Here is a 23,575-nt window from a genome sequence, read left to right as displayed (position 1 = left end):
TTTAGGGGTATTAACAGGAAAATAATACTACTCCAGAATTATTGTTTAAGGTTGGGGTATTTGATCTCTGTTTTAAAGCAGGACACAAAAAGTTTTCTGTTTATCTATGTATATAAAAATCCAAGAAATAAAACATTTTAAAAGAATGCAACAGTCTAAAGTTTAAAGCTGGGAAAATTTCCAATACCCATCAAAAGTTGGAATTTAGACTGGGAATCCCAACCACAAATTTTAATACGGCTGTCTTGCTTCTAAAATAAACTTGTATCTAGCCAAATCATAGTACTAACCAGCCTCTTCTGGTGAATGTGTAGGGTTTGAATGTATTTCTAACAAGTATAGTCCTTTATGTAGTGTTTCAAGAGAAATGGGTGGTGCCCAATGTCACATCTGAGTTTAAATGGTCTAAGCATATATGCAAAATGTGCACAAAAGACTGAAAAATTGTGTAAAGTAAAAAAAAAAAAAAAAGGAGACAGTCCAGGGCCATTGATTGAGTTGTCTTTGCTGGGGAAAGTTGAGAAATACACAGAACTTGTTGTTACACCAAGGCTAATTTCCATTTGCCTGTCCCTCAGGGTCATGTTGACACATAACAGATATTCAAAAGGCATTGGCCATACAACAAGAGAAGAACGCGCGCGCACACAAAGCATCAACATTTAAAAAACAAAGCATAAAGGGAAGCAGAGCTGACACACAACATGACATTAGCCTGGTAAAACTAATGGTATTAAACAAGATTGATGAATGTGTGTCCATACCCACCGCAGGTTTTATGCAGCATTAACAGAGTTATCTTTAAAGACATGTTGCATGTATTCAATATAATTGGAAGGTTTCTACACAGAGATCCGTTGCACATGATGAAACTGTTGAGATGGCACATACTGCTCAAACTAAAGATGATCACAACACTGGTGAGCTCTAAACCACACCTTAAATTGTCCTTTTAAAGGATAAAAAATGTCCTGACCTTCATAGCTGAAGATAAAATACCACCTTTCATGGAAAATACTTTAGGGAATAGAAATTTGTGGAACTTGTTCAATAAATTGAATTTTCCCCCCTGACCTATATTTAATGTTATTTATGTTTGTGGAGAAATTGTTTGTGGGTAGATTAGATACATTCATTAATAAACATAAACTGCTTTCCGAAAGTCAATATGGATTCAGATCACAAAGATCTACAGCAATGGCAGTCACTGAACTGATGGAGGAAGTTGCCAGCGCCTTAAATAATAAGAAATCTGCAGTCTGTGTATTTATTGATCTCAAAAAAGCTTTTGACACAATAAATCATGAAATATTAATTAAGAAATTGGAGCGCTATGGCATCCGGGGAGAAGTCCTGCACTGGATGAAAAGTTATCTAAGTAACAGGCAAATGGGTGACTGCCAGTCATCATGCCTGGACATTGTTTGTGGTGTCCCCCAGGGGTCAGTACTGGGGCCAAAATTGTTTATTCTTTATATTAATGACATCTGCAAAGTTTCAAAAACACTCAAGTTTGTTTTGTTTGCATACTTTAAGGGTTTGAAAACTACACTACTGGTATTTTGTTGTAAATACTAATACTAACAGTTGATCACAACCAGCAAATCTAAAATGGAAACCCTGCTCTTAAAATAAAACATTATGTTCTGGATAGAAGTCAGAAGTGATGTTCCTTTCCCAAGTAGCTCAAAAAGTTGCAGATAGTGACTTTTTTAATGCACTAGTAGAAATTTTTGTTGATTAGAGTTTCATATTTTTGTACTCTGACTGACTCTTTCATCATTGCTCTTTTAACTTGGTTAAAACAATTTCTTCCCATATAAATAAATAAAGTAATCTTTTATATTGGTCAAACACCAGCACAACACGTTTTTTAGGCCTACCTCAACCTCCCTGCTTTCAGCTAGAACAAAACATTACATTTGGTTTCTCTGCACCTAAGAGACACTCATTAAAAAGGTTTAGGGGTGTACGTAGATTTGAGCCTGGAGATATGTTAGAGTCTTGATTACATAAAATCCACAATGAGCTCAAAGTATGCCATGATTAAATTTTTTTTTATTATACTAAAGTTGTATGTTTTATGGTCTACCTGGGGGAAAAGAACAGAGAGACATTTTATAAATGCCATAGGAAATTCATGTAAAACATTCGAGGGGTATGAATACTTTTGAAAGAACTGTGTTTGTTTATTTTTTATATGTTGACACTTTGGTCACATGTTTACCTTTGAATATGGACATTTAAAATATCTTTGCATTTAATAAGAATTTAAAATATAGTTGTGGTGATGGAGAAGGGAGAAAATACACCAATATGAAGACATGAGGTTTGTTTCAATTGTTGACTTCATTATTACAGATAGTAATGTTCTCCATAAATACATTAAAATAAATGCTATTTCTTAAGATATATAACCTATTTTGATCTAAAAACCAGTCATGCAACGATTTTGATAGGTTTAAGGTCCAAACAAAGTTGTTACTGTCAGAACCCTGCTGGTCTTTTGCAGTAACACCTCCGCTCCGCCAGGGGTGAAAATGTCTGGCAATGTGAGCTGATCCTCGGCAAATCACGCGATATTTGAGTTTTCGCCAGTACCAGATCCTGTACAAGCATGGCTGCGTCCAAAAGAAAACGTGGAGGAGAGGGAGCTGTTAACAAAAAGGCTAAAAAGGGTAAATTTGTTGTAGGCGAAGGCAAAGCTAAGGTTGAAACCGAACAGGAGACAAAAAATGAAGTTACAGTTCCAGCACCGGTTTCTATGGTGAGTGATTAGCCTTGTTATTAGCCTTTTAGCTAGCATTAGCTCTCAGGGATGAATCAGTTTTTAATTTGTTGAAGTATTTAGTTAATGGTTTTAATGAAACAGTACATGTTTTCTACACTACTATTAGGGTATAACTGCAAGTAAAAAGATGAACAGAAGATTTTTATTCCAACAAAGTTGTAAACATTAACTGAAATACCTTTTACCACCGATTAACCGGACTTTTTGTCATCAGTGGTTATATTACACTGGCATTAGGATTACGTTGGGAACCTTTTATAGAACTGTCTAGAATTTAGCTATATTCACGATTTCCACTGTAAATATCACCCTATAAAGATTGCCATTTAATGTTAGACAGCCATGATGATGATTGTTAGTGCCTGCAGTGGATTGGGTAAAAGGCCCTGCCTAATTGGCAAAAGAAAAAGGATCTATGACCGACAGAGTGGAAATGCCCGGCCTTTGATGGAGAAAAGTATATTGCAGTGTGCATGCAGTCCTTTGAATTACCTCTGATAATGCAAAGACAACCTTTCTGTTCGTGGTAAGAATGATGCTAAACATGAAACACCTTTCTACAGATAGAAAGTCTAAATCTGAGCTGCATCGGAGCTTTTGTGACCAATTTCTAATCAGATTTTTCTTTGCTGACTTTTCTGGCACTTTGTGTGATTTCCAGTTTGTCTTTTATGGACTTTAATTGCCAGTAGCTGTAGGCTAGCATGAGATTTAGTGTTTGATTACCTTAAAATAAAAAATAACTTCACAGGATGTACACAAACATGATCAAGAAACGTGTAATATGGTCTGTTTACTTTTTTATGAAGATTATGAGTTTGTAATAATGTTATCTGGCAATGTATTTAAAGTGTAGAGTCAAGGTTATACTTCTTGTGGTTCTAGATTTTACTGAGTAACTCAGGTCTGACTAGCTGACATGGGCTCGTTGTTTTCCAGCTGTAGTTTTAAGCATGTTACCTTATGGTGATGGTTGGCGCTCCTGTAGTTTCTATGCACATCTACCTGCTTTACTTGGAAGGAGTTTGATGTCATGGGACAATCTCTCCTGAACAGGGCAAATGGACCAACAAGGAAAGAGTCCTTATCTTCTCTTCAAGAGGAATCAACTTCAGAACAAGACACCTGATGCAGGACCTGAGGACCATGATGCCTCATTCAAAAGCAGGTCAGTGTTGAGGCGTTTGGAGTTCTGCGATGACTTCTACTGGTGTTGTTGAGCTGAGATTAATTGCTACAATGTTCCTTGTCAGATACAAAAATGGACCGGAAGGACAAGCTGTTTGTTGTCAACGAGGTAAGCCCGTGAAGAAAAGAATTTCCCTCGTGTCACAGCCGAGCCTGACGTGTGTGGTTGTTATTTTCAGGTGTGTGAAATCAAGAATTGCAACAAGTGTCTCTTTTTTGAGGCAAAGAAGAAGCAGGACCTCTATATGTGGTGAGGATGTCGTCTGTTTCCTATTTTTATTTTTACTGGAACCCATATCTATGTTACTCTGAAATAATTTTCTTTCCTTTTTTTAGGATCTCCAACTGCCCACATGGACCTTCTGCAAAGTTTCTGGTTCAGAACAGTAGGTTGTTTCTCTCCTTCAGGCCATAGGGTGCAGAAGATGCTTGTGGTGTTACAGATACTCGATTACTGTTATTGTTGCCCTCACAGTTCATACACTGGCTGAGCTGAAAATGACGGGAAACTGCCTGAAAGGATCCAGACCCCTGCTCTCGTTTGATCCAGTGAGTGTCGCACAGCTTTAAAGGAAGGCTCAGGGGGGATTTCCTGATTTACTCAATGCATAATAAAAACTATTTTAGCTTGAAGATAGTTTGCCTTTGAGGTGCTTTGTGCTACAGGGCTTGAATAATAAGCAGGGCCTTGGTTGCTTAAGTCTAAAATCATCCTTTTCCTTTTCCAGAAATTTGACAAAGAGCCTCACTACGCTTTACTGAAGGAGCTCTTCATCCAGGTAGGTTCTAACAAAGGATTTTAAATTTAGAAAAGAAATTGAAGTTAGGGCTGGACAATAATTCAATAACGATATATATCGATCGATAGGCGTATGGTTCAATATGAAAATGAGGGGTCAATAAAAAGTTAAATAAAATACAAGTGCACTCTAGCCTATCATGTAGGCTAATATTACAGTCATTACATCCTCCCAACCAATCACAAACCCAGGAAAGCTCCATTAGCATTCAGAGAGTTCCGAGAGCACGTGTGCTTTTTTCCTTTTTAATCACTTACAGTTTTTGTAAAAAGTTGGTTAAATAAAGGGTTGTTTGAATCCATTTATTTAAAAATAGGTCATTAAGCAACAGCATAAAATGGCCAGGGCTGCACTTAAAATGTATATTTTGAATTGTTTTGATAATTATCGATATCGATCAATATGATTTCTATTTTATCGATATGCTTTTATTCTATATCGTCCAGCCCTAATTGAAGTAGTGAAAAAACACTCTGTTTTCCAAACTTTATTACATCTGTCTTTTCATTTCTTCATTAAATGTTTGCATCCTTCCATCTACCTCTCTTTCTGCCCATTTCCTTTGTTCCTCTGTGTTGTTTTTGCAGGTTTTATATGTAAAACTCACTGGGGCAGAATATCTGCCGTGAATGAAGATGGTTTGTCCTATGAAAAAGTGGCTTTAGGAAACACAAGTTTGAGTCTGGGAAAATCTTGAGGATTTTGGCATGAAAATGTGTAGCAAGTGGAACCTAACCATAATAACTGAGTTGTACTGGATAACGTCTGATTAAAATGCAATGCATCAAGCTCTTAACCACTGTAAAACAATGGATACATTTTCATTGTTTTGTTTGGGGAATTATCCTCAGTTTCATAGAAATAATCCTGAAGTTTTCTTGCAGACGTTTTCCACTCCACACTACCATCCTAAGAGCCAGCCCTTTGTGGACCACGTCTACACGTTCTCCATCGCAGACAACAGAATATGGTTTAGAAACTACCAGGTGACCTTTCATCATATATCCTTCAGTTCTTTTGCGGTGCAAAAAGGTTTTCTCTGGATCCTTTTACAATATTTCTCCCTCTTTTGTTTTCCCACATTCAGATCATTGAGGAGGACGCCTCTCTGGTGGAGATCGGCCCACGGTTTGTTCTAAACCTCATCAAGATCTTCCAGGGAAGCTTCGGAGGACCCACTCTCTTCGAAAACCCAAACTTCCAATCTCCAAACTTGGTAAAAATCATCTGCGAGCTTGTTTCTACGCATGGTTCTATAGTTGCGTTTAATATTTTTGATTATTTTATTTTCACATGTAACAAATTTCATCATTGCTAAACATGGATTACAAAGAAATTTCATCTGATTTTTTTTCCTCACACATCCAATCATTACTGTCAGGAGTGTGAAACTTTGCAGGATGTAGTTTGTTTTAGTTTTTTCTCCAGCTTGCACAAAAAAAATTAATAGAAAGAAATGAATCCTTTTTGCAATCTGTTGACACATAAGCAGCAACACATCATACTAACAGTACTGCTCAGTGTGGAAGTAGGTTTACTGCAGGATAAATAATTACTTACAATTTTTTTTTAAATCTTCTTTCAACTTTTCCCTGTCAAGGGTCGCCGCATTGTTATTTTTTTCCTTTTTTGTATAGAAAGTCTTAAAATTAGTTTGGGGGAATGGGTCACGTTAAAGTTGCTACTTTTAATCAAAGTCATTTTCATATTGTGAGTGAATTTGACCTACGAGTGCAGCCGTTGTTGTAATCCTTTTTTCGCCCCCCGTACACCCACAGCACAGACGACAGCTCCGGCTGGCCGTGGCAGCCAAAGTGCGAGAGAAGCAGATGGTGAAAGAGATCCAGAAGAAAAAGAGGACAGAAGCGAAGGAGGACATCAACAACGACGTGACGGCTGATGTCTTCGTTACCCCGGACGAGACGAAACCTGTTCACATTCAGACGGAGCCGCCTGCGCCAAAAGTGGTGAAGAAGAACAAACACAAAGCTTTCAAGAGGCAGCGGATGCAGAGGGGACGCAGATAACTCCACGGATTGGATTCATGTGAAAGGATGATTTACTGCTACCACAACCCACCATTTTCCTCTTTCTTTTTTTTCATTGGTGTCGTGTTGTGTTCAATAAAATGTGCAGATAGTCTTTGAACGATAAAAATGTTTAATTTACAAAACAATATTTACAATGCTTTTTAATAAAAATACATACTGCAAGACACAAAACTTGATGTCAATTTTTTTTCCCCCATGTTAGGAAAAAAATCCTTTTGTAGGTTTTCTCTGTATTTGACATTTCACCAGGAATTCAGTTTGGATAATTTAAATATTTGCCCTACATGGAACCATAAATAGAGAAGCACCAATCAGTGGGTAAGAGATTATCTCCCATGTGCTTACTTGAAAGGTGGGGGAAAAAACGTTCCTTTAAATGCATCAAAACTATGACCACCATGTACTTTTTTTCTCTTCTTTTTGGTAAAACAAGTAATAAAAGGTGCATATCGTGTTTTGATGCTGAAGTGGGGCGAATCCTGTAGTTTCCTTATTCTCTACTGTATTGCAAACAACTGTTAGACTGCAGTAAATGTTAGCTTATTATTAAAGGTTCATGCCATAAGGTTTTTTTTTTATTCCTAAAATATATTAGACACTTGTTTGGAAACTAACATTTCATTGCCAAGAAAACGGTTTAAAAGAAGCAACTTTTCAATAAACCTGAGTTGGAAATAATGCAATTTTTGGATATTTTCCCTCAGTAAACAGACTACTTTTCTGTGGTTAGAGCAGTCTATTCATATAAACCCAAAGCAGGACACTAACACTTCAATTATTGCATAACATGCTATACCAGCATATTTTCCTTACTAGAGTGCAGTCCTAATTCAACACCACCACCTCTATCATAACGGGAATTAACAGGTCAAACATCAACGAAGAGCCTGATTGGTGCGTCTTCCAGATAGTAAAAACCCAAATTCCCACGGTGAATGTGACACTGGTATTTTTGCTGGATGTCTCCAGTTTAACAGTTTCCATTTTTATTCAACACAGAACTCTGAATACGGCTGTGGTAAAACTAGATGCTGAATGCATAACAGGACCGGGTGGGCAGCGAACCTTCCACACGTCCAGCAACAACGTCTGAGACTGAAAACGTCAACTCCTCCAAAATGTGGAATTCCCATTATACTCTGAAGACTTTATCTATGAAAACCTGAAATGAGAACACAAACTTTGCTGGCCTTCGGATTCCCTGTTCGTAGGCAAACACTGAACATTTCAGCGGTGCAGGAAAGAAGGTGTGCTGAGAAGACAGATGCCACATCATCCCTGGACATATGCATTTTCCCTCCACTGCTGGACCTTCTCTGACTCATTTTACCTTCTTAACGGTGCGATCAAACACGGTAATGTGTCCCAGCTGAACCTAAGGAACTTGGGTCAGGACCAATCTGTTGTTATCCCTCTTCTACCTCCTCGTCGGGACAACAGAAATATTCCACAAAGCAGATCTGTCCGTCGTCGTTCCTGACCAGGTACTGCAGAGAGAGGACGCCCCTGCTGTCTGTCCTCACTGAGACTTTACAGGATATAGCCAAGGCTTTGGTGGATGGTTTTAGTAAGGACATCTTGTATCTGTCACAGATTGCACAGGAGGGAAACAAATCAGAGGCTGTAAAAAGACTCGTTAGGTCAGATCCATGGATAATTACCTGAAGGATGGGTGTGAATAATCAAACTATAACTGACTGCACAAGCTCTTTAGGTTTTGACTTTGTAAGCACATGAATGGAATAAAATATCTTATGCAGCTGCAGTAGAAAAAAACACTGAGGGGTGAACTGTGGGACTTCCTTGTTTATATATTGCTCACATTAAAATGATAAAAATGCAACAATTAGTTTTTAATTGCTGGACTTCTGTAAATAAGTTGCCCCACTAATTTAAGTCCCATCAAAAATATATTTTGGGCCAAACTCTTGAGCATTGCTTGGTCCTTGTTTGAGGATTAACAATCCAAAGAATTTAAAGCAAAGATGACCAAGTCTGTTATTTGGGTTTATTTCAGTCAGCTGATGACCGCACTCACCTGTTGGTTTGTGTCCTGTTGCACTGAAACAGCTCCATCATATCCGAATCCTTGGAGTAGTCATAATGGGCATTTCCAGAGTTTCCAAATGTAGACAACCTGTCGTGTTGAAATCCAAAATAATGCATAAGTCGAAAATCGAACAAGACCGAGACGGAGGGCAAAATGTTTACAGCAGCACAATTCCTAATAAATGAACTGAACTTTTAGCAATGGCTTGTCCTTTGCTTGCCTCAACTATTAAGCACTGAGAAAATTAAATGTGAATAAAAGAAAGTACTTTGTCATTTTTACTGCACTAACATAACCCATAGATAGAATATAAAGCTGTCAGCCTACCTGAAGTACGGCTGGCTGGGGGACATGGTGATCTCCAGCACCTCGCTGGTCAGGTCCAGTTCAGAGAAGGCTTCCTTTAGACTCTCTGACAGTAGGATGACCTTTGAAAGGAGACAGAAATGCATGACAAATAGAGAAAAATACTTATATAATCTACTCCTATATGGTCTACGAGGAGACAAGAAGTGCTGTGTTTGTGTTAAATCTATACCATCTCCTGCATTTAAAGATAATATCTATTCTAATCTAGTGATTTAAATGCGTTTTCCATACTGACATTGATGAATCCAGTTTTAAAGACTAAAAACAGCCTGATGAACCTTGTTTGTAACATTGGAGCTGGAGAACTCAAAGTCGATCGGTTCCTCTGGTTCGCTTGTGTTAATTTTGCAGACAGTCACCACGCCGCCCTCCTCCAGGAACAACGTCAGCGGATAACCATAACCCCTGTAGCACATCCGCAGGGCCGTTGAGACTCCTAAAACGTCGTACAAGGTATGAGGTCAGAAACGTGCAGATAAGAGGATTTGGGTTCATTTTTGCACATTTTCCAATCGTGTTTCGTTTAGGGTTTTTTACCTGCCGCCGGGGTTCCCCCAAAAATATTCAGGCAGTCGAGCAGAACAGTGAGGTTAATTTGAAAAACAACTATATCGTCCTTTAGCGTGAACTCTTGAAAGATATCTGCCTGAAAGACGAAAAAAAAAACATGAAGAAATTTAAGTGGATGAAGGCAGAAGAACGTGATGTTGACTTCTTTCTTCTCTGGACGTAAGCTAAATAACGACAGCGCACCTGAATGAAGGCATTGGCCTGCATGCATTTGCAGTCCTCCACTGTGACCTTCAGGCCGTTTGCTGTTGCTGTGAAGATGGCATGGTCCTTGCAGGTGATGGCTTTCAGTATGTTGGAGAGACTGCGAGCGTTATCCAGATTGGCCACCAGAACGTCTTGTACATCTTCACTTTGCGACTGAGTGGACAGAGGCATTGTGGTGCTGAAAAAAAGACAACAACACAAAACTAGAGTGTATATATTTGTCGGTACTTGCGACTGGAATATACTTAATGGACCACCTGACAAGATGTTAGAATAGCGATCAGATAAGCCCTCATGTCTGGAAAACACAACTAGAACTCATAAGCGGTCCGCCTTCCATAGTTGCTAACATCATTTTTGGTTATTTTTTTCTGTATTTCAGTGGAGATGCACCAATCCGGCATTTCATACTGCAATGTCGGTTTTTGCTTTTCTTACAACACTCCCACCCCAACTTTTTTTTTCTTACGGACTGTGCTACATCAAACGGAAAGAAGTAGGATGCAAGGTTTCTTGACAGAAACGTTAGATTGAAATCCAACAGAAAATTAAAGAACATGAAGAATATATCCACTATTTATACTTGAACGCATACATCCCCACATTTCATCTAATGTTAGTTTTACATTTAATTTTTCGTTCCTTTGTTAGAACCTAAAGTTATAGTTGTACAGAAATCACATCTAAACACATTAAACCAACAATGACCCAAGAAATAAAGCATAAACTACACATTTGACAATACAAAATAAAAACTAAAATGAGGAAATAAATTGGAAAAGTGCAACTCAGAAGGTAACTGTACAATTCTGGATTGTTTTGTTTGAGTATGAGGAGACCCTTTCCACATAATCATTGAAGATTTGTACAGAAACAGCTGCAGACCTGCTTAACGAAACGTTTAGTTTAATGGACAGACAAATGAATAAAGTAAGGTACATATTACAGTAAACACAATGTACAATTCCGGTTATTAATTAGGGATTACTGCAACACATAAACATTGCGGGTCTTCCTAGCTTTTTATAAAAAGAAAAGTATATAATGGAAAATGTACTTTTCTCTTTAGCTAGCTAGTATGCTTAATCATTGAAAACACACGTAACTGTTTAACGACACACTTGCAGAAATTGTTTCAGCTTTAACGCGTTATTCTTTCGGATCATCCTGTAAAATAATCTGTAAGAAAAACGCCTCATTAAAAACAAACAAACAAAAAAGCGTTCATCAGCCACTCACATAAAAGCCAGAAGTCAGCATGAAGAACAACGCTGTTTGAAAGAAACCCCAACCTGCCCGGTGCCGACCGGTTTCCGCTTTCGTCATCCGCCGCTAACGGAAGTGGAGTTTTGCGTCGGAACATCACGTTCCAGAGACTTCGCTCAGCCGCAACAACTCCACTGAGATTCACGCTAACCTCGCCGACGGGACTGCCGTGTGTTGTCGTTTGATTCGCCCAGGTAAGAGTACATACTTTATGAGCTTCTTTTTAAATCAGGGACGCACTTTTTAAGCCGGTATAGCCGCTCTCGTGCCTCCAGTGTCAGCCGCCGAGAGCTAACCGGAAGCTAACTTCGGCTAGCCGCCGGGGGTTCAGGTCTAGTTTAAAAACCATTAAATGGATAACAGTTAATAAATAATGGCGGTTCATCCCACCGCGGTGTTCGTCTGCCTCTCGTTACATTCAGCTGACTACTTTTTAATATAGGCTCTAGTTAACCCCGCGATAAAGTCAGAGTTACATAAGTTAAATTAGTAGTTCTGCGTTGCGTCATGCTTTGTATAGACAGTAGTGTTTAATTCTTAAGACTGACTTTGTAAAGTGCCTGGAGATGACATGTGCTGTGAATTGGCGCTATATAAATACAATTCTATTAAATTGAAGACAAAGTACGATAATAAAGGCGTTTGGTCGTCGGTTTTATGTTAATGGGCTCAGTTGCTCAGGACAAACATATTCCAGGCCTACAGCGTCATAGAAAGTCAATGGTCAGAACAATAAAAAGTAAATGTCACGTTTAAAAAAATAAATAAAAATACAGTACCTTAGATAAAGTCCCATCTACAATGTTGTAAGTCATGAACATTTTCCAGAGTCTCCTTTTAGGCCAGTACAAATGTGTACCCACACTGAGCAGCCATACAGGTCTAAACAGCAACAGCTGGTCGACACTGATAATCCCTTTATCGTGGCACATATTAGTGACATTTACCCTCAGATCTGATGTTTAAATGCAAAAGAAAATGGGTCAATCTAAAGGTCTGAGCAAGTCTGACAGGGGCCATAATGTGTTGCATCTTCCCAACTATAGCAGACGGCTGCTGCCTTGTACCGTAAGAGGTGAATGGACACTTCAGAGACAAAACTTAACATCTTTCAGTGTGAAACGAGAGACAGCTTTGATAAATCCATGGATCTGACACAGGTGGTCTGGGTGTAGAAAGCCGGTGTCCTTTTTCTTTTTACTCTTCAGGTGTGGCTCATTGTTTAAAAATATTATAATATTTCAGTTTGACCCACCCTGTTCATAGTGGTCCTTAATATTAATGTCGTCGCTCTTTAGTTTCTCTGGACTTCCTCCGAGAAAACCTTCTCATTTCTCGTCGCCCCATGGCCAGACACTGAAAAGAGAGGCGTTCTCTCAAAACTTCTCTAAAATCAGCTCGGTTTCAGAAGAACCCGGGCTGGCGATGGAAAAAAAAAAAAAAAAAAAACTGCTCCTGAAACACTCAAAAGTGAACGGAGGTGTGCGGTGTTATTGTACATCACTACTTCAACAACAGTGTTTTATCCAATGCAATTCATATCAGTGTAGATTACGTCACAGATTATATCGTAAAGTGTTGGCATGTCATCGAACAGGCTGACAGCGTAGATTGTGACTGTGGCTCGTGTCTGTATCAGAACGGAGACACGCTGACTAAAGATAAGTAGGTCGTCTCGTATTCTTCCAGCGAGATGCTGCTGGGTGTTTATTGGCTGGCTAGCGTTTGCTGATGAGACGATGAAATATGGACATTTGATCAAAAATGTGGTTTTAAAGCAAGAGCTGCCGTTATCAGAGTAAAACGGCGTCATCTTGTCATCACACTGCAAGATGAATCATCTGTCTTGCCATGACAGGCTTAGAAAGCCTCTGTACAAATCTTACAAACGCATAACCAAAAAGATATGACCTTTTTTTTATTTTTTCTTAGCCTTGTTGGTTGGGTGTAAATTATCTGTAAACTGATTGAAAAGAAGTAAAAATTAGCTCCTCTCTTGAAATTAGGCTGGTATTTTTCTGAAGTTTTGCCAACTGGGTTAGTAAATAACATTAAAGAGCAAAGACATAACTGCTCTGTAGATTTATGCCAGAAAGTCAGGAGAGGCGTTATAACAGCTGATACTAAAGTTTAGACCCAGTGCCATTTATTACTTGCATCTCACTTTACATTTCAGCCATCAGGCTTTTCATGACTAACACTAATTCCTTTTTTTTTTTTAAGGCTCGGCTTGCCAATTCAGTTTTTCTTATCTTTTTTGGCCATGTGAACTACAGTGCATAAGAGAAAAATTAGCTATAGGTATAAATATTAGCTTTGGGTAAAACTGAAGCTGGTTTTTCTGTATTTGACCTGCTGATTACTAATCGCAGCATATGAATTAAAGTCTGGCCAACAGATTGCTGCATTTCTCTTCCGCTTCTTAGAGACAGGAATATATGAATAACTCAGCCTCGTCCCTCTAACATGGTGTCTTTACTAAACTCATGATAGTTAGACCTTTCATTGTATGCCGTTTTTGTAACGTGTGTTTTTTTTCTGTCCGTTTCCTCCGCTTCAGGTTGTGTGTGGAGAGAGCCTGTGTGAGCCACAGTCATGGTGTGCATTCCCTGCATTGTGATTCCTGTCCTGCTGTGGGTCTACAAGAGGTTCCTGGAACCCATAATCTATCCTGTCATTTCCCCCTTCATCAACGCCATCTGGGGCAATAAAGCTGTAACGAACACAAGTACTGATCAGAAAGCCAGTGAAACAAGTAATGGGACTCACAAGGTGAGACGATGACAGATGTAGGATTTTATTCCACTGTTAGAGGAGTAAAATTACCGTTGTTTTTTTTAACTTCAGAACTTTCATAAAACAAATTTCTGTTTTTCAGCTTGAAAGCAACGGTGAGGCGACTGCAAATGGAGCGACTATAGCAGCTGACAAGAAGGCCGACTGAGTGTTGTTTGTAAAGCAGAAATGGCCGTGTAAATATTCCCAGCGTATCGTTTAGAGAAATCAGTCGTTGTCAATGTTCTTCCAGTAATCTGACTGTAAAGCTGCTTGAAGCTTGTTTTTAGCTTTTCATTCATCATGTTAAGGTAGCTTCGCTGTTATATTTTCTGTTTTTTAAGTTTTTGTCTGAATGAAACAGATTTAGGCACTTTAATGAAAGGATGGAAGAAAGCCTTCAAATAAATGCTTATTTATTACAAACCTGACTTGCCACTTTAAGTACTTTAATATTCTGTTCAAGTTACAGCAAAGACATCAAAGCTTAGATTATTTTATATATAAAATTATTGTTCTTGTGATGGTACTTGTAAAGCTGGCCTAAGATTAATCCTTTTTTTTTTAACTGGTGTTTTGTTAAAGGAAAGGAATGGTTGTAGTAGACTGACCATTTTGAAAATATATACACCTTTTTAAAAAAAAATTTTCCTATGAAAGATACTCATTCTTTTATGGATTTGGAGCATTTTGTTGTTTTCCTACAAGTAAATTAATTCAGTTTAGGTGTAATTAATAAATGCTGATTAAACGTTCATTAAAACAGTGACAGTTTGGCAACAATATTTAATATTTAATAATTTTTCAGAAATCTTACTCTAAGTTTTTAGAAAAGTATATTTTCTGAATGAGTTGTTAAAAGCGTAAAGGATTGTAAAGTTGTTTTTTGTGTTTGAAGAAAGTACAACTGACAAACATTTGTGCTCAAGTTTATGAAAAGGATAAATACACTTAATTTTTAAACTTAACATTTAAGAAGTCTTCGTTTTAAGATAAAATGAATGAAAACGATGTGCGAGTTGGTGTTCTCCAATTAGCTGTCAAGTTCAACTTCATTAGTGACATTAATTTACAGCATCTCCTTCAGATGGTTGAAACTGACAATCCTGCATGGTGGACTAATATGGACACTACTCCAGATAAAAACGTCCTTTTTTTAAAAAGTGAAATCTTAAAATGTTTCTTTCCAGAGTTAAAAAGCATATATGATTGAATCATTTATGTCTTGAGATGGACTCAGAAGTATTGATAAATGTATCATTTTACTTTTAATGAACATATCTGACATCCTTAACATTACAGCCACTAAACTGTTATTGAAAGCTATGTGACAGACCAACTGAAGGTATTGGTCTGTCTTCCTTGGTCAGCTTTCAAATTATCCTCTCTAAACTCTTAGATAATGTGTGATTTTTTTTATTATTATTATTCAGCTGTCAGCATTTGCAGCTTTGTGATTATTTTTGAGAAGACTCAGTCTGGTTTTAAGTCTACAGTAAGAAACTGCTCTTCTCAACGTCTGCATCTGTCAATTTTTATAACTGCTGATTCTGGTGATTCATTGATGGAGCTAAGCTTTATTTAAACTATAAAATGACAGAGAGGTAATTTTATTTTGTAAATCTGACCTGACAGAATGCGACAGTGCTGCTGGACCACTGGACTCTTTGGGCTGTGTCTGTTCTGTTGGAGTTATCCTTGACTGATTTTAAATTAAATAAACCGATCAGTGCAGTAGTCTAGCTTTTATCATCATTGACAACATTGTATTTTATCGCTCCATTACTTTTTATGATTTTTTTTTTTAAAACTTTGTAGTTATTTACCTGTACAGCAGTACTTGTAAAGCGGTCTATAAATTAATGATGAATGAAATGCATGTTTTTTTTATTAATTTAAATTTTTATGAACATAAATGTGAAATGCTGTTCAGCATTGCTAAGTCAGTCACTTTCAAGAACAATTTTCACCATAATTACAGCTGCAAGTCCCCATATCTACAGGCTAAAATTGTTTCTCATTCTTCTGTCCTTATAAAATAGCTAAAGCTCATTGTGATTGTGTGGATAATTTATCAATCCAGGATTCAGGTCTGGATTTTGGGCAGTTTAACAAATGGATGCGTTTGATCTAAACCATTTTTTGTAGCTCTGGCTGTACGTGTAGGATCATCCTGTTGCATTTTGATCCTGTCACAAGTTTGTCAGACTGATCGAACGGCCATGGAAGTGGGACCCAAACAGCAGCCGAAAAAAACAAGGCAAGAAGTGACATCTGTGGAAGCAGCTTTGAATTTTTTTAATTTTGTAGCCAACAGTGTAAAAAACAGAACCACCCACACCCTATAAGGAACAACAAATGAAAAACTGCTTAAATACAAATGATCCTAAATTGGGAAAACCCGTCATTAGGGTTGCTGCAAGTAACGATGCAAATACAACACTATTTACATGAGACAAAGAGCAAGTAAAACAATACATTTACAAACTAATGCAAAGTGAAAATACCTTAAACACATTCCAAGAATTATCTGAAGATATGCATTTAAATAAAATTCCTTTCTGCGTAGAAGCACCCTCTTTAATCCACATCTTAGTTTAAACCAGGCATGTCCATTGTGCGGCCCTGATTTTGGCTTTAACAGAAAACAATCGTATGCACATGAAACCACATACTGGCCCAATGCATAATCACAGCCAGCAATATAATCTGACGCTTGCCTGTATTTTTATCATTTTGTCCTTGGAAATTATCGTTAATAAGTAATAACCATACATTTTTCTTATGATTATCACAAGTATAATCTATTTTTGAACTCGAAGAGGGCGCTAGATATACTCGTGAAACTTGGACAATGATGTGCAAAACGGGAGATTTTAATTTAGAAGTAAGAGTTTTTCAACTGTTTTAGGTTTTAATCTGTTCTCTTTATTGTTTTTGACACTACTCCGGCCTTTGAAAATACCTGTTCATACTGAAGACGCGGACGTGCGTAAAAATGCAAGTGCAAGTTTGTGTAAATTGGGGTTACGGTAGTTTTTGCCTCTCCCAGTACTCCAGTGGATTTTCCATTCTGCTAATATTGGGCTCTGATAGCTAGCGCTGCACTTCAACCGTGGCCTCTGCAGTTACATTTCGCCTTTGTGTTCCCTCCACTACACTCGTGTCCAAACGATGCCACAGTTTGCTACCTAAGAGAAAACAGCAGATGATGTTAGCAAGCTTTCTAATGGAAATAACTGCTCTCAAAATGAAAAATAATAGATTACCTCCAGTGTTATCATGAGAGGTGAAGGCCTGGGAGATTTCCTCTCAGCTCTGTCGAGAACGCTTAATCGTGGCAAACTCTGAGGTCAGTCACTGAATGGCTTCGGTGGATTTAGTCTGGCTGAAAATAAAACCTATGACGGTCTGTAGCTAGGGATAGGATGCTCATAGACTTCCAAATCTGAAGCTTTTCCCCATGCCTGATGAGGTGGTCTCCATCCTCTAATGCTGCTGCTGCCTGCTTTGTCATCTCCTCCTGAAGACTTTGCTCTAACATTTTCATGAGGGTAACCACTTTGGAGATAGAAAGATTTTTTCTCGGCAGACAGCTCAAGTGTTGTCATAAAATGGAGACAGCAAAGAATAGCACCGTCCAACAAAGCTGAACTCCTCTGATGTCAATAAAGGCATGTCAGTTTGTAGGCAGCGAATGCACCTCTCCTATAAATAAATGAAAAACAAAAACAGTGGCAAATGCAGTTCCTGATAAGCAAACCTAGGGAATCTTAACTGTTCTCTACAGATGCGTTTTCACAAAACAAACAAGTAATAATAAGCAATCTGATTGTAACAATGGCTCATTGTTACAGATCGTCTGTCCCAGTCCAAAGCTTGTTTCATCCTCTCTAGATTTTCTACTAGGATTACCCTTTGTTGAGCTCCATCCATCCTGGATGGATTAAGAAATGCCTCCCGTCAACATTATAATGCCACTGCCATGTAATATTGTTCAAATGGAGTGTTCAGGGTGTTTAGGTCTTAATTTTTTAAAACTAAGCCACATCATAATAGTTGTCTTGACTGCATCTTCTCCCTGGGGTCGCCCCTGATTGTGTATTTAACAGTGCTTTTTGAGATGTTCAAAGCTTGGCATGTTGCTTTCTAACAAACCCAAGCTATAAACTTTTCCTCAACCTTATCTTTGTGTCCGCAGGCCTTCATAATGCTGTTATATTGTCTAATAAATCTATTTGGCAATTAAAAAAACATGCCTGAAATTGAATAGTTGGTGGGCTCTATTCATAAATTATATATTATATATAAATTATATAAGGGGATTTCTGACGATAAGTACTTGTGCCAGCTTTTATTCAGAGGTATCAGGAGGCGAATACAAAATTAAAGCCTCCCTTTTCAGATGTGTGTACTTAAAATAAAACAGACATGGCGCTTTTCCTTCCGCTTTACAATTAGGGGCTATTTGATGTTAAAATATATCGAAGTTTGTGTTTGTAACGTTACAGAATGAAGCCTAGTAACGTAAATCAGGTATTACGTTACCAGGCTTCAACGTTGGCGGCGACGTCACGGACGTACAGGTTCGCCACTTATGGCAAGCCGTTTTAACATAAATTCGGTTTCGTCTGACTATCCGTAATTACATTCCAGATATCTTAAAATGCATTTTAACTAGATAAAACTACATTTTGACTATCCGGAATGGTAATTTAAGATATCTTAAATGAAAAAGCTCAATAATTGAAGATATCTCTAATTCATTTAGAGATATCTTAAGGAATTTTGACTTGTCAAAATTGACATCTCCATACAACTCAGTGGTAAATCTGATGTCATTTCGACTAGTCAGAATATAATTAGAGATATCTCGAATAGGTATTTTGACTAGTCAAAATACAATTAGAGATATCTTAAATTGCTAAAACGTCTAGTCATAAAACAATTTGAGATATGTCGAATGTAAGGGCGGTAAAAGCGAATTTATGTTAAAATGGCTTGCCATACATCCGCTCGCATTTCGTCATTACGCTAATGGGTGGCGACGTGGAAAACATGGAGGACGGTAGTACGTAGAGCGAGGCTAGCAGAGGAAACGATTCTCTAATTTCAGCTATCTCCCTCTGTTGAAGCAAACCCGGTCAAGCGCCGGGGATACGGCTGCTGCGTTGCGGGGTAACAGCTGGTCATCAGCGCTGACGGAAGCCGGCAGGAGCCAGAGGAGCCGCGAGAAGCTTCTGTGACAGGTAAGCCGAGCTGTCAGCTGATTGCAAAACAAGCGGCGAACGCTAGCTTCTTCGCCCGGTAAGAAGTCACCGACGAGCTGTGAAATTCTGCCTTCAACCCCGAACTAAAACCCGGCGGTGTGCGAAAGTCGGTTCTACTGAAATAATCCGTTCCCGGTGACCACGGGTTGCTGTGACTCCAGAAGTTGCTAAGGTTGCTAGGTACTATAGGGGTGAGCGATATAGGCTTCACATTTTATCATGATGTATTGTTGTACTATTGTGATAACGATACAAGTGATGATAGAAGACTATTACCAGCGTCTTTTAGTCTTTTTTTTTAGGGAACTTTGTGGTTTTGACCTAATGTCAGTTATAGCCCCATAAGCACAAATACTGTCCTTGTTTAAAATGACGTTTAATGACGTAACACAATTCGAAATGCGTTTAATCAGGACACCTGTTAAAAGAAGAAATGTGATTATTCATTTATGTGATTATTTATTTATCACTAAACGTCCCACTGTAACTTTACCACTGTATCCCTAACCTTCCTCACAGGTAACTAAACTAAAGAAATCAGAATTCAAACCCTAACCTAAAAAATGTCAAAACTCGTACAGAAACAAAGAAGTGCCAACTAATATCTAAACCTAGTGATGGACAAGAATTCAGCATCAATACATATTGCAATATAACTTTATTCAATTCAGGTGATATGACATTTCTGATATTTTAATGTACATTGCAGTCTATGATTACAGCATTTATCTCTTGACTGATGTTCTGGCTTTCATGCAGTTTTATGCGTTTTATTATTTAAAGCAAATATTTCTAAAATGTTTTATATTGGCATTTTCTAAACACAGCAAATTAATCTTCCTAATGTTGTCCCGGCATCTGTTCTTGGCATTCTCTCCGAGACTTTTATTTTGTTTATATCAATATCGTAATTATATTGTATCGGCCAAAATTAAGACATATATCATAATATATCTGCCATAAGTTTTGGCTATGTCATCCAGCCCTAGCTAAACCTAAAAAAAAAAAAAAAAAACTGTGGTCAAATGCATGTAGTAGGGCTGGGCGATAAATCCATTTAATCAATTAATTCGAATTTACAATTCTTTAAGATTTCATTTTTGGAAAATCTGGATTTTATTTTGCCAATACACTTATTGGGTTTCCATGAAGAGAACAGCATGTGATGCTGAATATATGTTTAGGTAAAATTATTGTCAAAATATTGTTAAGTGGAAACTTTTTTTTACCATAATGCGAGGTACTTCATTTACTTATTTACTTTTTTTTAAAACTTAGTTTGAAGTTCACAAGTGCAGTGAAGCCTGTTCTTAGCTCAATGTGTAATACCACTAGCAGCAAATGTCTTGTTATATTTTCATTGTTTATAACGGCATGGCTACCATCTTGTTTTACAGGCATGTTTCACAGCTTGTTTTTAGTTGCACTTTGAATCCAGGTCAACTCCCTGACGAAATGGTTGACATAAATGCAAGGTTTTATAATAATTTCTTTAATTTCTTTTTATGAAACAAAAAGGAGGAAAAAAATCGATTAATCAGATTTGGTATGATAAAATCGGAGATTTATTTTTTAATCCATATCGCCCAGCCCTAGCATGTAGCATCCCCTATGGTGTAACATGGTTGTATACATTATTATAGGGAAACAGAATGTTGCACCACACCGGTGTCTCAATGGTTTCTGACATTCGTTTTCTTCGTTCAGCATCAGAGTTGCTCAGAAACAAATAATTTCAGTTTTGGCCAGAAACTTGCTAAACTTGTTACCCAGGCTGTCTCGGATATAAACAGAAGAAACTACCCTGCAGTACCCGTTTCACAGTGATGGAGGGAACATAAGTAATGCAGCATGCTAGTATCAATTATATGCCTCAGGTTCCGCCTTGTGTCTTTAGTTTGGTGCTACTTCTGCAGAACTACGGGCCCATTTTAAACCTCCCCTTTATGGGTAAGATTATTGAAAAAGCTGTGTTTCAGCAGGTAAATACATTCCTAACAATGACCAGCCTCTTTGACGTTTTCCAGTCAGGTTTCCGTGCTCGCCACAGTACAGAGACCGCCCTTATCAAGGTGTTTCATGAAATCCGTATTGGAGACTGTGGGAAAACCACAGTGCTGGTATTATTGGACCTGAGTGCAGCATTTGATACTGTCGATCACTCCATTCTGTTAGAGCGCCTGGAAAACTGGGTCAGCCTTTCTGGTACAGCACTTGACTGGTTTAAATCCTACTTAAAGGACAGGGACTTTTTTGTGTCAGTAGGTAACTTTACATCAGAGATGACAAAAAACACGTACGTCTCCAAGGGTCCATCCTGGGTCCCCTCCTATTCAATATCTGCATGCTAAATCGTGACCTGCTGCTACTATTCCACTATGTTTAACCCCCGTAACGCCTTATGTTCATATACAGCACTCTGAGTTGTCTTTTTACTGAAATAAACTTCCCTTTGTTACAAGGAGCACAACCTACAGTTTGTGGTCAACACTACTGCACACATCTTGACTGTTCGTGTTCATTGTAAGCGGTTGCACCTGTTTGCACAAGGCGTGTCAGTGAAAGGCATTTAACATCCTTGTAGATAAGGCCCTACCATGCTGTGCGTGTCTTCAGGGAATAAATGGGCAGCGATGCCATGGTTTACATGGTTAGCAGCACAGGAAGAAAATTACACACTGGGAATTTCTAGTCAGCGTCTTAACTCTGCAAATGCACCGATTGCGGCTTGTGATATTTGCGAAGGTCCGATCTGGCAGGTGAGGTAAGCTGAGTCTTCCGGTTCGGTTAATTCGGTTAAAAGTAGAAGTGCACAGTACATCGTCACAATATCGCAGTTGAAAAAGGACTCATTGGATGCAATGTTTAGTTGGTTTGTTATAATTCTGGTGCGATTCATTAATGTTCTATATGCCAGCGGTTATATCTGCTCAGCTGGATGGACTTTGCTCCCGAATCTGATGCCCACACCAGGTGTTGAATTTGATAAAGCTCACATACAGTAGTAGGGACATCCTGACGACGAAGAGTTTGAGAAGTAAGGAGAATGGTTGGTTAATAGCAACCAACATCGTCAGTGAATAATAATATTCAACAATGGTATTTCAGTTGTATTTTTCTCTTTTCATATGGAAATATTAATGTTAAAAACACATTTTCTCCTACATGGCTTTAGGCTTCAGTCTAGAGTACTGCAAGTTACTGGACAGAGGCATTTACTATATACTGTAGCCTATTGGTCCAATTGTTGAGCTGGATTTAGCTATATAGGTTCCAGATTGACTATAGTTAAACACAATAAGGTCAAATTCAGTTGATCATCTAAAAGTTGGTAGAATATTTACTATTTAAGGATGCCTTGTGTGTTGAGCTGGAGCTGGGTGACATGAACACAAATATTTTCCCTATGTTTTCTCCTGCCTAGAATGTTTTCCATATTTATCACAATACAGATTCAAAAGTCTTGTTTCTTAGAAAGTGTCTGTTTTAATACCAGCATAATGAATAAATTAAAATCTGTAGTAACACACTAGTGATAGGGGATTAGATTTCTTTTCAAAAATTGTCAGACTATACACCAAATTCTCTCAAGAATAGCTGGCTTTATCCATTAATAATTACACTTTCTCAATGTGCTATATATTTTTGCACAAACCCAATTTGCAATATGGTTTAAAAAAATGTAAATATCTTTTATTCCTATATTTTAATCATGTAAAGCACTTTGCATTGTCTCTGTACTGAATTGTGCTATATAAATAAATTTGCCTTGCCTTGCCTTACCTGATTAGAAAAAAAATAGATTGATCAGCAGAACATGATGCAGGTATTGGCACGTTGCGGATGGTTCCTAAAACCTTTGTATTTAAAGGACTGAATTTGTTTGGACAGCCTGTGTGACAAGCGCCATTCTTTACATTTGTTCATTTGTAATTGTCCATGAGTTTCAAAAAAATAAGCTGGTGGTACACGGCCAGTTTTAAGTGGGGCCAGGCGTTAAAAGGAAAACTGTTGGCATTTAAATTACTTAAAGAGAAACAGGGCAGCTGACCTTAGAAAAACACTCGTTTTCCTTCCTTCTGCTTCTTCTTCTTATTATTATTACAGTGTGCAGATATTTTTTTTCCCTTTTGCCTATATTTGAATATTAGGTTGATATAGGTAAAGGTGATAAGTTAAAGCAAAGTATAATCTGTTTATAAACTGGAATTGATGGCCAACTAAATCGGTGCATTTTT

General features: G+C 38.0%; 4 protein-coding genes across 6 annotated transcripts in view; 3 read left to right on the top strand and 1 right to left on the bottom strand.

The window, feature by feature from the left end:
• Positions 1-2,591: 2,591 nt before the first annotated feature.
• Positions 2,592-7,505, top strand: LOC118563938 (ribosome biogenesis protein BRX1 homolog). Its single transcript, XM_036140261.1, has 10 exons — positions 2,592-2,767; positions 3,848-3,959; positions 4,045-4,088; positions 4,159-4,229; positions 4,316-4,365; positions 4,455-4,528; positions 4,708-4,758; positions 5,664-5,765; positions 5,867-5,995; positions 6,558-7,505. The coding sequence occupies exons 1-10, from the start codon at positions 2,618-2,620 to the stop codon at positions 6,804-6,806; spliced, it is 1,032 nt and encodes a 343-aa protein (XP_035996154.1). The 5' UTR covers positions 2,592-2,617; the 3' UTR covers positions 6,807-7,505.
• LOC105930664 (RAD1 homolog (S. pombe)) lies at positions 6,867-11,355 on the bottom strand. 3 transcript variants are annotated; one of them, XM_012868983.3, is made up of 7 exons: positions 11,266-11,355; positions 10,003-10,204; positions 9,787-9,895; positions 9,528-9,685; positions 9,208-9,308; positions 8,869-8,967; positions 6,867-8,414 (listed from the first exon to the last, which is right to left on the bottom strand). In XM_012868983.3, exons 2-7 carry the CDS (start codon positions 10,195-10,197, stop codon positions 8,237-8,239), a joined length of 840 nt encoding a protein of 279 aa, XP_012724437.1. In that variant the 5' UTR covers positions 10,198-10,204; positions 11,266-11,355; the 3' UTR covers positions 6,867-8,236. The 3 variants fall into 3 exon arrangements, with proteins under 3 accessions (XP_012724437.1, XP_021175359.1, XP_021175358.1); XM_021319684.2 differs by lacking the exon at positions 11,266-11,355 and adding an exon at positions 11,133-11,231; XM_021319683.2 differs by lacking the exon at positions 11,266-11,355 and adding an exon at positions 11,015-11,098.
• On the top strand, positions 11,349-14,984 carry LOC118563940 (UPF0729 protein C18orf32 homolog). Its single transcript, XM_036140262.1, has 3 exons — positions 11,349-11,486; positions 13,853-14,064; positions 14,171-14,984. Exons 2-3 carry the CDS (start codon positions 13,888-13,890, stop codon positions 14,234-14,236), a joined length of 243 nt encoding a protein of 80 aa, XP_035996155.1. The 5' UTR covers positions 11,349-11,486; positions 13,853-13,887; the 3' UTR covers positions 14,237-14,984.
• A 4,099-nt stretch (positions 14,985-19,083) lies between these two features.
• The window catches only part of dym (dymeclin), a 73,472-nt gene continuing 68,980 nt past the window's right edge, over positions 19,084-23,575 (top strand). The window contains exon 1 of the mRNA XM_012868991.3: positions 19,084-19,316. The gene's annotated coding sequence lies outside the window, so the exon portion shown is untranslated. The remainder of the gene's footprint in view (positions 19,317-23,575) is intronic.

The sequence above is a fragment of the Fundulus heteroclitus genome, chromosome 8, assembly GCF_011125445.2.
Source record: "Fundulus heteroclitus isolate FHET01 chromosome 8, MU-UCD_Fhet_4.1, whole genome shotgun sequence".
NCBI lineage: Eukaryota > Metazoa > Chordata > Actinopteri > Cyprinodontiformes > Fundulidae > Fundulus > Fundulus heteroclitus.
This window is presented reverse-complemented; position numbering and strand designations above follow the sequence as displayed.

Excerpts from the sequence above, each read along its gene's own strand:
- LOC118563938 (XM_036140261.1), top strand. The coding sequence starts at position 2,618 with ATGGCTGCGTCCAAAAGAAAACGTGGAGGAGAGGGAGCTGTTAACAAA. Across the intron at positions 4,230-4,315 it reads AAGCAGGACCTCTATATGTG|GATCTCCAACTGCCCACATG; the intron begins GTGAGGATGTCG and ends TCCTTTTTTTAG. Across the intron at positions 4,759-5,663 it reads TGAAGGAGCTCTTCATCCAG|ACGTTTTCCACTCCACACTA; the intron begins GTAGGTTCTAAC and ends GTTTTCTTGCAG.
- LOC105930664 (XM_012868983.3), bottom strand. The coding sequence starts at position 10,197 with ATGCCTCTGTCCACTCAGTCGCAAAGTGAAGATGTACAAGACGTTCTG. Across the intron at positions 9,309-9,527 it reads GCTCCAATGTTACAAACAAG|GTCATCCTACTGTCAGAGAG; the intron begins GTTCATCAGGCT and ends CTCCTTTCAAAG. Across the intron at positions 8,968-9,207 it reads CCCAGCCAGCCGTACTTCAG|GTTGTCTACATTTGGAAACT; the intron begins GTAGGCTGACAG and ends TCAACACGACAG.
- LOC118563940 (XM_036140262.1), top strand. The coding sequence starts at position 13,888 with ATGGTGTGCATTCCCTGCATTGTGATTCCTGTCCTGCTGTGGGTCTAC. Across the intron at positions 14,065-14,170 it reads CAAGTAATGGGACTCACAAG|CTTGAAAGCAACGGTGAGGC; the intron begins GTGAGACGATGA and ends TCTGTTTTTCAG.